Source organism: Aspergillus terreus, genomic scaffold (genome assembly GCF_000149615.1).
Source record: "Aspergillus terreus NIH2624 scaffold_17 genomic scaffold, whole genome shotgun sequence".
NCBI classification, from domain to species: domain Eukaryota; kingdom Fungi; phylum Ascomycota; class Eurotiomycetes; order Eurotiales; family Aspergillaceae; genus Aspergillus; species Aspergillus terreus.
Genome location: NT_165940.1, coordinates 97,372 through 111,013, shown reverse-complemented (window position 1 = coordinate 111,013; position 13,642 = coordinate 97,372). Strand labels below are relative to the sequence as shown.

The 13,642-nt window shown below is 48.0% G+C and overlaps 5 protein-coding genes across 5 annotated transcripts; 2 read left to right on the top strand and 3 right to left on the bottom strand.

The window, feature by feature from the left end:
• Positions 1-350: 350 nt before the first annotated feature.
• Positions 351-1,339, top strand: ATEG_10254 (uncharacterized protein; the record flags this gene model as incomplete). Its single annotated transcript, XM_001218601.1, has 3 exons — positions 351-479; positions 543-1,115; positions 1,253-1,339. The coding sequence occupies 3 exons, from the start codon at positions 351-353 to the stop codon at positions 1,337-1,339; spliced, it is 789 nt and encodes a 262-aa protein (XP_001218602.1).
• A 1,452-nt stretch (positions 1,340-2,791) lies between these two features.
• On the bottom strand, positions 2,792-4,861 carry ATEG_10253 (glycoside hydrolase family 32 protein; the record flags this gene model as incomplete). The annotated part of the gene is made up of 4 exons (XM_001218600.1): positions 2,792-3,640; positions 3,693-4,516; positions 4,564-4,645; positions 4,700-4,861. The coding sequence occupies 4 exons, from the start codon at positions 4,859-4,861 to the stop codon at positions 2,792-2,794; spliced, it is 1,917 nt and encodes a 638-aa protein (XP_001218601.1).
• Positions 4,862-6,775: 1,914 nt separating this feature from the next.
• Positions 6,776-7,474, top strand: ATEG_10252 (MARVEL domain-containing protein; the record flags this gene model as incomplete). The annotated part of the gene is made up of 4 exons (XM_001218599.1): positions 6,776-6,925; positions 6,979-7,103; positions 7,161-7,283; positions 7,345-7,474. The coding sequence occupies 4 exons, from the start codon at positions 6,776-6,778 to the stop codon at positions 7,472-7,474; spliced, it is 528 nt and encodes a 175-aa protein (XP_001218600.1).
• A 367-nt stretch (positions 7,475-7,841) lies between these two features.
• Positions 7,842-8,973, bottom strand: ATEG_10251 (uncharacterized protein; the record flags this gene model as incomplete). Its single annotated transcript, XM_001218598.1, has 4 exons — positions 7,842-8,019; positions 8,071-8,588; positions 8,637-8,690; positions 8,752-8,973. The coding sequence occupies 4 exons, from the start codon at positions 8,971-8,973 to the stop codon at positions 7,842-7,844; spliced, it is 972 nt and encodes a 323-aa protein (XP_001218599.1).
• A 659-nt stretch (positions 8,974-9,632) lies between these two features.
• On the bottom strand, positions 9,633-12,617 carry ATEG_10250 (glycosyltransferase; the record flags this gene model as incomplete). The annotated part of the gene is made up of 7 exons (XM_001218597.1): positions 9,633-9,832; positions 9,905-10,043; positions 10,092-10,632; positions 10,703-11,470; positions 11,523-11,759; positions 11,815-12,439; positions 12,551-12,617. The coding sequence occupies 7 exons, from the start codon at positions 12,615-12,617 to the stop codon at positions 9,633-9,635; spliced, it is 2,577 nt and encodes an 858-aa protein (XP_001218598.1).
• Positions 12,618-13,642: the final 1,025 nt, after the last annotated feature.

Genomic DNA, 13,642 nt, shown 5'->3' with positions numbered 1-13,642 from the left:
CATGCTGCGAGCGCTCGATTCAGTCGGTTATCGTGTGTACTGCCTAGTCATCTCCTAGTTCAATAGCCTTTGGTCTTTCGCTTCCCAGTCCGTCGGCTACCTCCGAAAGAATGGAAGACAGCAATACATCACCCCTCCGGATTGCTTTAATCGCGGAGCTACGGTCCGCATACCACCAACTCGGTTACTCAGAGGAAGACTGTGCCGCCCTTCCGCACAGCGGTGAAGTCGATTCGGTGCTGACTACACTAAGAGAGCTTGGCCATCATGTCATTCTGGTCACCGGAATCCGGTCACTTGTCAAACTACTCGCTGCTGGTGACCATGTCCATTGGGATCTGGTTTTTAACATGGCGCAAGGGTTCCACGGAACCTCGAGAGAGTCGCAGGTGCCGGCGCTTCTAGACGCGTATCAGATCCCATACACCTTCTCGGATTCTAATACTATGGCACTGTGTCAACACAAGGCAAACACAAAGGTAACGTGCAACAGACGACACTACCCACTAACTAGGATTTCAGACCACTGACCGGATAAATAGGCTATTCTCAATCATTATCGGATTCCCACTGCTCCGTTCTTCTTGCTCTCAATCGGCAATGTCTTGCCCAAAAGCTCCTCAGAGATCCACACATCTGCACTGTCCTTTCCAGTCTTCCTCAAACCGGTCAGCGAAGGCTCGTCTAAAGGCATCGACGACTTCAACAAGGTAAATGACATTGCGGGATTGGAGACAGCAGTCCAGAACCTGAAGTCCAGATACCCAGGCCAGGATATTTTGGTCGAATCATTTCTGTCTGGCCCTGAGTATACGGTGAGCATTCTGGGGACCGGTACCCATAGCCGGGTAGTCGGTGTCAGGGAACATATATGGCAGAACAGAATCAAGGATGATGGTTGCGGTACCAATCTGAACTTCGCCACCAGGGAGAACAAGTCTACGGCAGGAACTGGACTAGCATGGAGTGATTCCCACGACATGGCTGATCCTCGGATAAAAGCCGCCTGTCAAGTTGCGTTGGACGCATGGAAGGCCTTCGGCTGCCGTGATGCAGGACGCGTTGATATCCGATTCGACTCCGACAACGTTGACGCTATTCCCAACGTCTTGGAGGTGAGCATCAAATATCAATACGTCTCGAGAGCATGGGTAACGTCTCGTTTATCTAGATCAACCCTATTTCCGGCCTGCTTCCAGATCATTCGCCTTTGCCGGCGAGCGCAAAGGCTAACGGGATTTCTTTTGAGCAGTTGTTAGCAGAAATTATAGCCAGTGCTTGCAGGCGGACGGTATTTTCGTCACGAGACAAGGGCGTTGAGCAGCTTACATACAGTTGAAGCTTCTCTGGAGCAATTTCTGCATGCCAATGTGCACGGGTTTAATAATCAGATGTAAGGTTTCATGGACACATTTCATGTAACTACCATCTGTATCCGTCTTAGTCGATAGTTTCTTTGGCCTAACAGTCATTTTATCTATAATTTCTAGGAAAAGCGGACGGCGAAGCTCCTAGACACCGATGCTGATAATAAGATTACATAGGGCTGTGTAGTAGGTCGGCTATATTGCAGATCTGCGGGCTGCATACAAGCGCATCTAGAGGGGCTGATATATAGGCGGCAGGCTAAGCAACAGGCTTTAGCATCGCTTCTTAGGATTTACGACGGCGCAAAAGGTGCTATTAATACGCGGGCTCATCATATATGTGCATGGGATTAGTTAAACGAGAAGCTTATATTACATATCAGCAAAAAATAGTCCACCAAGAGAGGACTAATAGGGGTGGTGGACACTCCCGGCCTTACCAGCTGAAACACTGCAGAATTATTATTAGGTCCAATGAATCGTACATAAAACTGTAACCCTAAATTTTGTATCCCCCAAGGAGACAGATTATAGATACGTTTTTACGATAATACTGTAAGGTCCTCAGTTAATCTTATAAATCTAGAGTCTACCTATTTATAGTATATTAGAGATACCTTCTATAACTAGGTAACCACTCGGCGTAGCGAGTGACAAATAATTTAGGTCCAATCCCAGTCCTCATAAACGGTATAGAGATCATCTATAACTACATAACCACGATCCAATCATTGGCTCTCAAAATCAACGTCGGGAAGCCGTGCGTGTCCAGATCTAACACAAGCCTCTATATAATGCTTTCGCGAAATTAGATTAGTGCTATTTGGACCGGAAGCACGTCGGTCACTATCGGATCTCCGCGGCCTTCCTTCTCCGTATTGCTATACGTTCATTCAGACCATCCAATCCTTCTCGGGCCGCAGCAGTCCTCTACACAATACCGCCTGCCATTACAGATATTCTAAATTATGTATTATTTGTCTATTATTATTTATATAAATCATTTTAGTAAACTTATATCTATTTACTTATAGGCTCAGGTTCGGGGTCCTTTCAAGTTGGAACCTGAATCAAGTCGCGGTTCTGTTGAGGGCCAGATTCAGCATGACCGGTGGGGTAAAGCCCCTGCCAGGGTACGAAGGATCTTGACCGATTTGGGAAAGCTCCTCAAAACGCCACCAAACCTCCAAGAGGCCAGTAGATCAATATCCCGCACAAGCCACCAGCCGCCAGCCACCGGTGAGGTGTGCTTAAAGTGCTCCGAGCTTCGACTCTGACAACTGGGCAGGAGAACAAGTCGCTGAAATTCCGCGAGGAAATGGACAAAGTTTCTTCGTTAAACGCAATTAGACAGTGAAAATGCTAGTTTGATTTGTTCAAAACTATCAATAATACAGGAATCTAAGCAAAGCACCTTTTCCTGTCTAGTTACCATCCCACCAAGTGTAGTTATTCGTCTCAGCCGGCGTGTCAAATACAAGCACGGAGCTACTGTTCAAGGGTCGCTGAGGCCAGACGTTGAGCAGACCGTCCCAGATTTGAATGTCCGAGTACTCGACATGAGCGCCAGGGGCAGAGTACAATGAGAAGCCGTGGCTGTCCTCTCGGCTGGGGTAGATGCGGCCGGTCAGAGCAAAGCGGTCATTGACAAAGACCTCGACCATGGAGCCATCAACAAAGATGTTCAGTTCGATGGGTTCTGTCCCCGTGCGGTCCAGTTGGTAGGGCTCGAAGTGACCGGCCAGCGTTGTGTTGGGGAACATGGTGATCTGGGAGGAGTGCAGGCGGTCCAGGGAGATGGAGTGCTTAGCTGGGTCGTAGTAGATGTTGGTGTATTCCTCGCCGCCGGGCGAGGCAGCAACGGTGACGCCTGTAGCACCAGTGGTGTTCTTGATGACAAGCTTCAGCTCGTAGGAGTTGCTGAGCTTGCTGGGCAGCGGGAGTTGACTGGTACTGTCGCAGATTCTGCGGCTACAGTGAGTCTTGGTGTGGTGGGAGCCACGGCGGAGACCTTCGACGACATCGCTGGCTGGGCGGACACCAAGGGTGCTGGCGGTCCAGGTGCCGTTGGAGTTCTTGAAGTAGCGGGAGTTTCCAGGGGTTGTGTCGGCAGGGTTGTGCACGACGCCGACGGTGTCTTTGATGAAAAGCTCGCGGGGCAATGACAGTGCTCCCTGGTAGCCTTGCTGCGTGATGCCAAAGTTATCCATGTCCTCCGCTGCCCATCCGTACTGAATACGGCGGTTGTTCTTGGTGTCGTTGAACGAGGTAATCTGGCGTATTATGTTAGCTGCTATCGTCTGCTTGTGGCCGTCTTATTCTTACCGCATAGAGAAGACCCCAGTCGGCCGCACCACCAGAAACAGGGTTGAAAGAAACACTGCCGTTAGAGCGAGCTGAAACAGTGCCTTCATTCCACAAGGACCACCGTCGGTCATGGAAGCTCACTTCCCCACCTTCAGCACCCATGCTGACGAAGTAACGGCCATCAAGTTCGAAAAAGTTGGAAACTTCAAAGTTGAGTCCGTAGGAGCCGGTTTCCACCAACGAGCCTAAGGTGCTGTTCGCGGCCGGTTCCCAAAGAGAGCCGAGGAAAGTCCAGTCGGTGAGATCAGAAGCAGGAGCGCTGTACAATGGCATGCGAGGGCCAACGCCCTTGATGCCGGAGCCGAAGACAGCATAGTAGTGAGGCTCTGCGTAGTTAAGGAGCGTGTCCAGCTTTGGGATTGGAAGGAAGAAGGGATCACGCCAGCCAGTGATGTTCCAGCCTTCAGGGGGTTGGCCGATGATCGGGTTGTTCTCGTATTCTTGCCAAGTGACGCCACCGTCAGTAGAGTATGCCAGACTTTGGCTTTCTGTTCCATTCAAATACGGCAACGTGTATGAGGTTGGCAGTCTTGAAACGGATGTATAGAAGGCGAGAAAGGTGCCGTCTGATACCCCAGAGAGGTTGACAGGCTGGGCTGTTCCGGAGAAGATACCCAGGTGATTGTACAGCGCCGGGTCATGGTGGTCGCTGGTCAGGTTGGTGGTCACAAGCGACTGCGCTTGACCATTCTTCCAGGCAGCGAGTCCATCAGTGGGAGAGTTGTCAACATCCGTCCAGGTTAGGAGGTCCGGAGAGGTTGCGTGCCCCCATGAAATATTGCCTGGTTAAACTTAGCACCTGCAGATTAGGAAATCGATGCATACGTACCCCAGTTGACGTGGTTCGGGTTAAACTGGTAATGCATATGATATAAACCTTCGGCCGGATCGTACATGGGGCCACAAGGATCCTAGATTAATGTTAGTATCAGTCAATCTGACGGGAGCAATGAAGGGGAATATACATTCATCCACCCAGCGGGAGCAAGGAAATGGGAGTAAGGTCTCCAGCGTGTGAAGAGAGTGTTGTTTCCCATCTTCTGAATCTTCTCATCCGTCAGGGTTTGACTCCATGCGGTTGAGATGGTGACACCGAGCACCACACCCAGAACTGACAAGACGGCCATGTTTGTTGATATGATAGACTTCTCAGGTTGCCATTGACAGGGCTAGGACGCCCTTATATGTATTTTAGAAGGAGGCTTTTGCCTCCCTGGGTCTTCGTCGCAATATCTTCGGGCTTGGAGACTGCTCACAGGGTATCAGAGACCTTGGATGCTCCACCGGCAAATTTATGATGGGTCCGTGAGCGCCACTTCGGTGCGATTCTAGATGGCTTCTTGCTGAGGAAGCCTTAAAGTTCTCATAGGAAGGTAAATAGATGGCAGGCGATGACGGGCGATGCTTGGCACCAATGGCCGTGGACTCGAGTAATGTTGGGGAATCTCCCGAAATTTCCCCGAAAGCTTTACCATCGCTGTCATCCCCGCGAACATGCTCCAGGCCACACGTGGGGAGGCTGGAGATCGATTCGTTGGGGGAATTAATCCACAAACTCGTAAACTTGCGTCTTGATTCTCCGGTGGCCTTCTGAGGGGCGAAATTTCTCCATGTTTTCACCGCCACATGGGCGGGGTACTGTAGACTGCTCAGAAGAAGGTCAGGCATAAAAGTACTGTGCTCAGTGAGATGGATATCACATTCAATCCCCCCTTCATCTATTTAGTGATGCCAATAGTGTCCCTCAATCGATAATCCTCTTAATCGGCCATGCTTTCCCATATTCCCGAAGCCGCGGTGTACCCTACGTAGGATGCCGTTTCTCGCCCTATTCGCGTGAAAAATGCCATTTAGACCTCTATGTCCTGTTCTAACTAGGCACTAGCGGTAAGGCCACAGAGTAGATTCATTAAATCTATTTAAGTATGCGAGATAGGTTAGGCCTGCACTATTTATTAGAAAAAGCGGAAACGGGTATAAAGTATATATTTCTAATATATAGTCAAACATCGCTAATGGTATTCTAGGATACCTCTATACAGTGAGTAGATTAAGATAATTTCTTACTGTGTCTTTAGTAGATATAACAATAGGCGTTGTAAGCTAGGACTTACGTATATTAAAGATCTCTTTGTCCTAGGCATAGAGATGGATAATAATATTAACCAGCTCCGCGCAAGTGTAAAGGAAGCACCCCCGCCCCCTCCGGAGGACAAGCTACAACCCCCTTCAGAGTTTCAGAAATATACTATTGATAGACGGCCGCGACAGACGGGCTTGACAGGGGATACAACCTAAGTTACCTTCTACAAAACATTCTTATGGATTATAGGAATGGAAAAAACACACTTTGGTCATAAAAGAGCGGTTGGAATATACATAATACCCTCCATCCCGTTAGTCTTAACTCTCTCTTCTTGCTGGCCATGTAATCTCTCTGTTTCTAACCCTATATGGGAAGCGGTTCTGACAGTGTAGCCTTTCAATATATAGAGTTTCAGAAGGCGGGTGACAACGATCTTGCTGACATACCTAGAGATGGGTCCGCCCCATGCGTACTAGCCAAGACCACACCAAAACCTGTGCTCAGTTACCCGTGGACAGTCCCTCCCGAGGCTGAAACCTGACCTAATTTTTTGTTTTGGCAGGTCTAGCTGATTCAATATCCATTAGGCTATTAGATCTAGACTTTTTTCCGTGTAGTGAAAACTACAGCCCCAAGAAACAGGCACTGCTATTTCCGGCGGCCTCTGCACAACCTTATGATGCAAATAAATACTTGTTCCGAGGTATTCGGCAATGATCCTTGGTTATCCCAGGATGTATGACTTCACGATGGCTCTAGCCATTACTAACCTAACCAAAGGTAGTCCCTTCACCGTAGTGATCTCCCCTAGTATTAGGCGTCAAATATATTGTAAGTGAAGAAATAAATTCTAGCCCCTCAATTCATTCAATACCTCCATATATTGCCAGCAAGTACCTTTCTAAATAAGACCCAACATTTGGTATTAGTTTCAAAATCTGCAAAGATACCCGCTATGGCACGGCTCTCAGAACGACAGATTGGATTGGTCTTTGCTACATTAAGAGTCATACAATGGCTAAGTACAGCTATTGTCATGGGAATCTCTTCGTACTTTATTGCAGTCGGGCCACGCAATCAGCATGCATTGTACTGGGAAGTACTTGTAGGTTTGACCTAGATAATTTCCTCTTGTGTACAGTGGAATTGACGTTACAGTCGGTTGTGTCTGTTGTTATATTCTTTCTCGCCAGCGCTTTATCCTACCTTCTATTTCGAGATATGGGAAGGTTTACATGGGCATACTACGTGATATTTACCATTGACTTTACCTTTTCATACTTGTAAGTCACCACAACACTAAAGAATATATTCTAACCAGAAACTGACCGATTATATAGGTGGTTAACAACATTCATCTTTGCAGCCCAAGATTACAACCTCAATAACTGCAAGCTTGGCTCACCTTTAGGAGTCTCATGCGGTGTGAAAAAGGCGAATGAGTCTTTTATGTTTATAACATTGTAAGAACGTTTACTCCAGCGGTAAAGTCTTGTTAAGATCTAACATATACCTTTAATTTAGCATATCAAGCATCTGTCTTGCTCTTTTCCTCGGAAGTCCTTTATCTCCATTCTCCACTTATTCTTTTGACGAGTCCCAAACACAAGATGCGAATAATTTTCCTGCTATATCTGAGAATGAAGCTCGTTAATGGTTACTTTTCAATATTTAATTGCTAGTGGAGCCGACTTATTGCTATTTTTGGACTTAGGTCCTAGTTAATCTGAGACTATGTAAAAGCGAGGAAGATGAGAACGAAGATCTATAAAATTCCTGTTTTCATCGCCTGTGCTTCTCGGACAGCTCCTGTTCGCTTTGATGGGTTTAAATTGTGATTTTGCGGGTTGATGCGTATGATGAACTGCCCCCAACGGCTATCCAGCGAATCAGTCAGCCGATGGGGGTGGAAGGTCGTCACCACCTCGGTGGGCAACGGTTCCCTTATGAAGCACCACGGCTAAGCTGATTGCCACGCCTCAAAGATTTCATGCTAGCAAACGTTTTTCTGGAATATAGAATCATTTTTGGTTAATCTTCAACGGGGCTCCGGTATCTGCAAGGATCCGTTCCAATTCATATCCAATCGCTAAACCGTTACCTGCCGCTTCAGCCTCACGGAACCCCAGAGCATAACGGTCCACATCGTCGCGCCGATTGTTCTCAAAGATTTCCACGAAGGGGCGCCGCATATCGACCCTAAACTTATGAGTACCATCCCACCACTAGCATAGGACCAACATCACTCACGGCTTCTCTTCCAAAATCACCTCCGGATCCTCATCTTCGAGTCTGTCGTTCTCCATATATTCGAGCACCTCATCCAACAGTTCTGAATTGGCATGAACCGCGAGAAAGAAAAGCGGGAACTCATCCATGAACATCTGAGCCCGCCAAGCCCTCTCTTGCCTTCCGTTGTTCTGGTATTGAACCCAGAGACAGAGTCCCGTCTCAAGAGTACGGTCGTCAATTATTAATTTGGGAAAGAAGTCCGAGAACCGCAGAGTTCCTTTAACCGTCACACACATGTCCAGGAAATCGGGCCGCGCGAGACTCTGTCGGAATTTAAATGTGTCGAGGATATTTCCTTGGTTATCTTCCAAAGGATAGTACATTGACATTGTCGTGGTCATGTATTCTTGATCACCCATCCATCCGAATAACGTGATAAGGCACTTCGCAAGCAGAGCTTGTGTCTCAGGTGTCCATTTTGTGAGACAGATGTGAACATCATCCAATCTTTGGATCAACCCTGTGAGGCATGCATCCTGATACTTTTAGACTCACGTCTAGAATAAGAGAGGGGTATGTCTTACATCATTAGGGTCTTCGAATTCACGCCCATCCTCAGGTGCTCGGGTTTCATAGTTCTATCTTAGTGTTAGTCATTGAGAGGAAATCCATTCAACCACATCAGAATTTTGACCTTACATCGCGGAATGCCTGGTCTGCTGTTGCCCATCGCACAATCAATGTTCGTCTTTGTTCCTCCGCCGCGACATCTTCGACATCAACCCACTGTTCACGGAGAAAGAATCTCCATGCGCGAGAGGCGGCGGCTACATCTTCCACTTGTTCCTCATTTCTGTGAGGGAATGAGGGGATGCCACCAGGCCAGTGTTTGTTCCACTTCGTTAAGGTCACAGGGCCCATATTTGGTGGTGGTGAGGTGAATGTGTTCAATGTGAGAAGGAAGTGAGGAGTGGGACAGGGCTGTTTAATTAGATTCCGATGTTAGTAGCTGACTGATAGTAAGGCTTTGTCTCTAGGATGCGCTAAACCCCGAAAAATGCTGGAAGTTTCGAAGCAGTGTTGGGTGTAGCAAAACAGGGCCACAATGGTACTTCCACCTCGTCTTCCGTTATACTGTACTGTCGGAGTAAGCTGAGACGGTATTGGCTAGTAATCCTAGTAGGCGAATAAGGTCGAGGATGAGGTCAAACGGAACCAATTCAGGATGATTGAGTTGATTGATTGAAGAAAAGAGCGAATATCATGGGGCAGGTTGAAATACCCCATCGATGGCTAAGGTACACAGTGTTACAACAACTGTAATGACCAGAGTACTAAGGTATACAAAACATAAAGAAAAGTAGGTCGCTGAGCATAACCCATGTCTTAGCAGTAAGTCACCACTCCATGTCTTGACATATACAGTAAGTACACATTCATGTATCCACAGCATCTCCAGTCACCTAATAACCACGCATTCTTCTATTGTTCTTGTCCTTAAGTGATTACGGCCCTATTACAGTGGCTGTCACCAGTGTTCCGACAGCGGAGTCCATACCACTAGCATGCATAGTCCCAGCCTAATTTCTGTTACTCGAGGGATGCAAAGCACGCCAGCTTTGTACAACGTCTCTTCTTTCCTCGAAAGAAGAATTTCTGACTTCTTCAAAACCCTCCGCGATTCGAGCTTCCTTAATATAAGTCAACTTTTCTTCCGCCAAGGACTTCTGAAGGTGTTCGTGAAATCCAGCCAATGGGTACGCGGCCAAGCCACACAGTCCTGTTCGGAGTCGAACACATCAGTGTCTGCCTGTTGCAGGGTAGTGCTTGGTCAACGACTGAGGGTACAAACCTGCCATTGGCTTAAGAAGCAAACCCGCGGCTCCATTCCCAATGCCTTTGAAGAGGCCCTTACCGTCTAGCTCTTTGAAGCCGCGATAAGGGAGTGTAACGAGCCCACTGACACCCTTGTAGATGCTTAATATAAGCTCCTGGTGACAACGTTAGGAAAGTGTGCGATAATATGTGTCCGCTCATACCTGCCCAGCGGTCTTCATCCCATTCCGTGCACCAGTCACCTTTGGGACCCTTTCTACCGTGTCATCATGTAGTAACCGGGGGGCATTATGGATACCCCTTGTAAGAGTTAATGTGATTTCCGTTGGTGGGATGACGATCAAATCGAGAATCTGTCGGGATAAATGACTTGTATAGCATAGTATTCTTCGCAGGCGACGCCGGGTTACCGGGATGCGGATGTTACTGTTTCTGGATGGCAGCTGCCTCCCTTGATCAGAACCTACTTCCACGCGTCCATCGGAGCTTATTAGATCATTCCTCTGATTCATCGTATTACTGTCAGACCTCACAGAGTATGTTCTGCTGCCGTTAATGTGCTCAGCCAGAGATTGCGGCGCATAGAGTGAGCGGGCACTCCGCTGAGGCAAAACGTCCTTTATGTTGGAAACAATATCACCTATGTCAGTTACAAATTTCGAAATGCTACCTAGAAGAGCTTGAGATGTTGCACTGAAAGGATTCTGAGGGTCTCTGCTAGTATCGTAATGGACAGCTCGGTACCTGGACGATCAGCTTAACGATCGTATAAAACTCGATATAAGAAGGATTAGAACAATTCATGTTAACGTACAATTCGAGATCACGTGGCGCGAGTAACCCAGCTTCTACTAGTACGACCATTGCAAAGGCGCTCAGTACGAGCCGGGACTCTTTTACTTTCCATACAGCTGGCCGAGCAGGACATAGTGCACATCGCATTCGCGCTTGTGGTAAATGCCTGTGAAAACTTGAGACGGCATTATCCAGCCCAGATTCTCGGCTCATACGATGACTGATCTCCCGAGCTTTTCGCTTCAAAGGCGGCTTCAGAGCCTCCCGGATAGCATCTGCCAGTCTGTCTATAGTGAGCTCCTTGTATGGAACTGGAATCGGACCGACTCCGAGATCGGCGATGATAGATCCCCAGAAGGGCTGGTCGCCAAAAAAAGGGATAACGACGGTGGGACAGCCGAATTTAAGGCCAGTTTGAGTGGTCCCTGCACCACCATGGTGGACCACACATGAAACATATTGAAACAGCCAATTATGAGGACATTCGCCTAGCAGGAAGATATGGTCTGGGACAGTTAATGCACCGGTATCTAGCCCTGACCAACCTTTAGAGATAATGGCCCGCTGTCCGGTTCTCTCAATGGCACCGATAACAATATCACTCAGCTCTCGTGGATTATCCACAACGATAGACCCGAATCCTATATAAATTGGGGCTGGTCCCATTTGTAGAAAAACGAACAAGTCGTCTGGCGGTCGGTAGTCGACCTCTACAGGAAGGGAGGCAAAACCACAAATATCGATATGGTCACCCCAGTCCGGAGGCTTCTCCAGTAGAGCAGGAGACCTAGAGAATGCGATTAATATCCTTAATAAGAGTCGGGAAGGCATCTGCATACCAGAGATAGGCATTGGGGATACGTAATCGATGTAGTATAGCGACCGCTTGAGCTGCATCCAGGATATCTAGACCAAGAGATTTCCTGCGCAACGTGTTGATTATGCCACCGAGACCCCCCCACAGAACCATATCCACAATGTTATAGGACACAAGATTCGCGATTGTTGGTCTCGTGTGATGTCGATGCACATTCGCAAGCGGGTGAGGGAACGCTTTGGTGGGTGACCAGGGCATTCTGTCTCGTCACTCAGCATCAATGACTCTTACATTTCCTCTGGACATTCACTAACGTGAATATAATAGTCAGTGGGACCCCTAGTCTCTCAGCGCAGTGGATATGCGCCATGCTGGGGGGATTGGCAATAATTGCGTCGGCTACGAACGGCCGTTGTCCGTCATCAAGCTTAATGTTATGATTTAGAATCGAATCAGATGATGTGCCATCTCCAGCCGTAAAGCACGATCGCCAGCAGCCATTCATAATGTCCTTCATATCCTGCCGTTGCCGTCCGACAGCTCCCGTCCGGACTGTCTTAAATTCGGGAAGAAGTCCTGCGTTCTTCACCATGTACGTCATCAGTTCGGTCGGGTTTCCTCCTATGCTGAAAAATTCCAACCCGTTGTCCCTTACCAAACTCTGAAATGCAAGGTGTGTTGCCAGCCGGACGCGATGGCCACACTTCTTGAGGCGCTTCCCTAGAGCAAGGAACGGTTGAACATCTCCGCGCGATCCCACGACATGGATGACAATGTTCAGACGGAGATGTAGTGTGTCACCACCAACTGGTGTTGTGTAAGGTAAAGCCGACTGCTCCCTTTGCTCCGGAAAGGACTGGCGACGATGATGCTGCTCTAAGCGAGCCAACCAACCGGCAAAACTCCTGTCGGACAGGTCGATATCTAAGCGTCCATTCCCTGTAGAATCAAGTACTTCTGTTAGCACCGGAGATAATTATCCCGTCGCAAGTTGAATTGCCGTCACGTCAGGAACGCTACGGGTTACTACAGGAACGTCTTTTGTCTCACCTAGCACCGCAACACCTGAGTGTACAGGACTTGCCAAAAGCTTGGTTTCATTCACGGAATCAGCCATGTCGGGCGGTAAGCCGTCTGAGTGCTGTGTAGACGATATTTTCGGTGACGCGGGCTGTCTGCAGGACGGAAACCTGTTAGATGCCAACCGTCACGAATTCAAAAAATCTATGCCGTAGGGAGATATAATCACAATAGGTGGTAGGGTATCCTGTCCGAGATGCGAACATTACACTGTCCTGTAGCCCAAAGATTCTGATGTCTTTATGATATATCGCATCACGTATCGCCTGCACTGTGCAAGGATCAGATGCCTTAAGAGAATAACGGGTTTCTTTGCTAGACGAAAAATTCATCTGGTGACGCACGGTATGTACGGCTGCAATAGCCTCCTAATCATCTTGCCCGTACCCCAAAGTCTAATAGAACCTGGAGGACGGTCCACGCGGGATCATTTGCTCAGAAACTCAAAATGTTGCGTTGCCTGCTGAGCATGTATGCTCGCTGACAGTATAACGCCACAAGACAGATGGCGTTGATGTCAAGCATGTTCTACTTTTGTTTCAGATATTCCATTCCCACTCAGATTTCATCATTGTTAGTTCCTGCGACTGGCTTACATATTGACTCTAGAACATGGTCAGTTGCGAACAACCTCTTCTAAGAACCATTGGATCCAATGGTTTCGGCCATGGCTAAAACGGAACGATGAAGTCATGGCATCAGGCCACCATCCGTGGGCCCACAAACCCCTTTATGGCGATATAGGCGTATGCTGCATAGTCTAGAGCGACTTGGAGAGCTTTCTACCCCCAGAAACGCAAAAAGCATATACTAGTCCCTCCGTCCCATAACACCTAGCTAACCGTTCTGTGGCCTTTTTTTTTTTTTTTTTTTTTTTTTCTCAGTGGGCTGTCTACCTCGTGATCTAGAACCATCGACTACGACCTCAACGACAGAAAAATCACTGAGTTGGTCATCCTGTCGACAGCGGAATTGGGCGGCCACACGTGTCGCTTGCTCAGATCATAATATTTCTGATCGTTGACCGCTATCCTCAACAACGTACCTGCCTGTTTGAGGCTC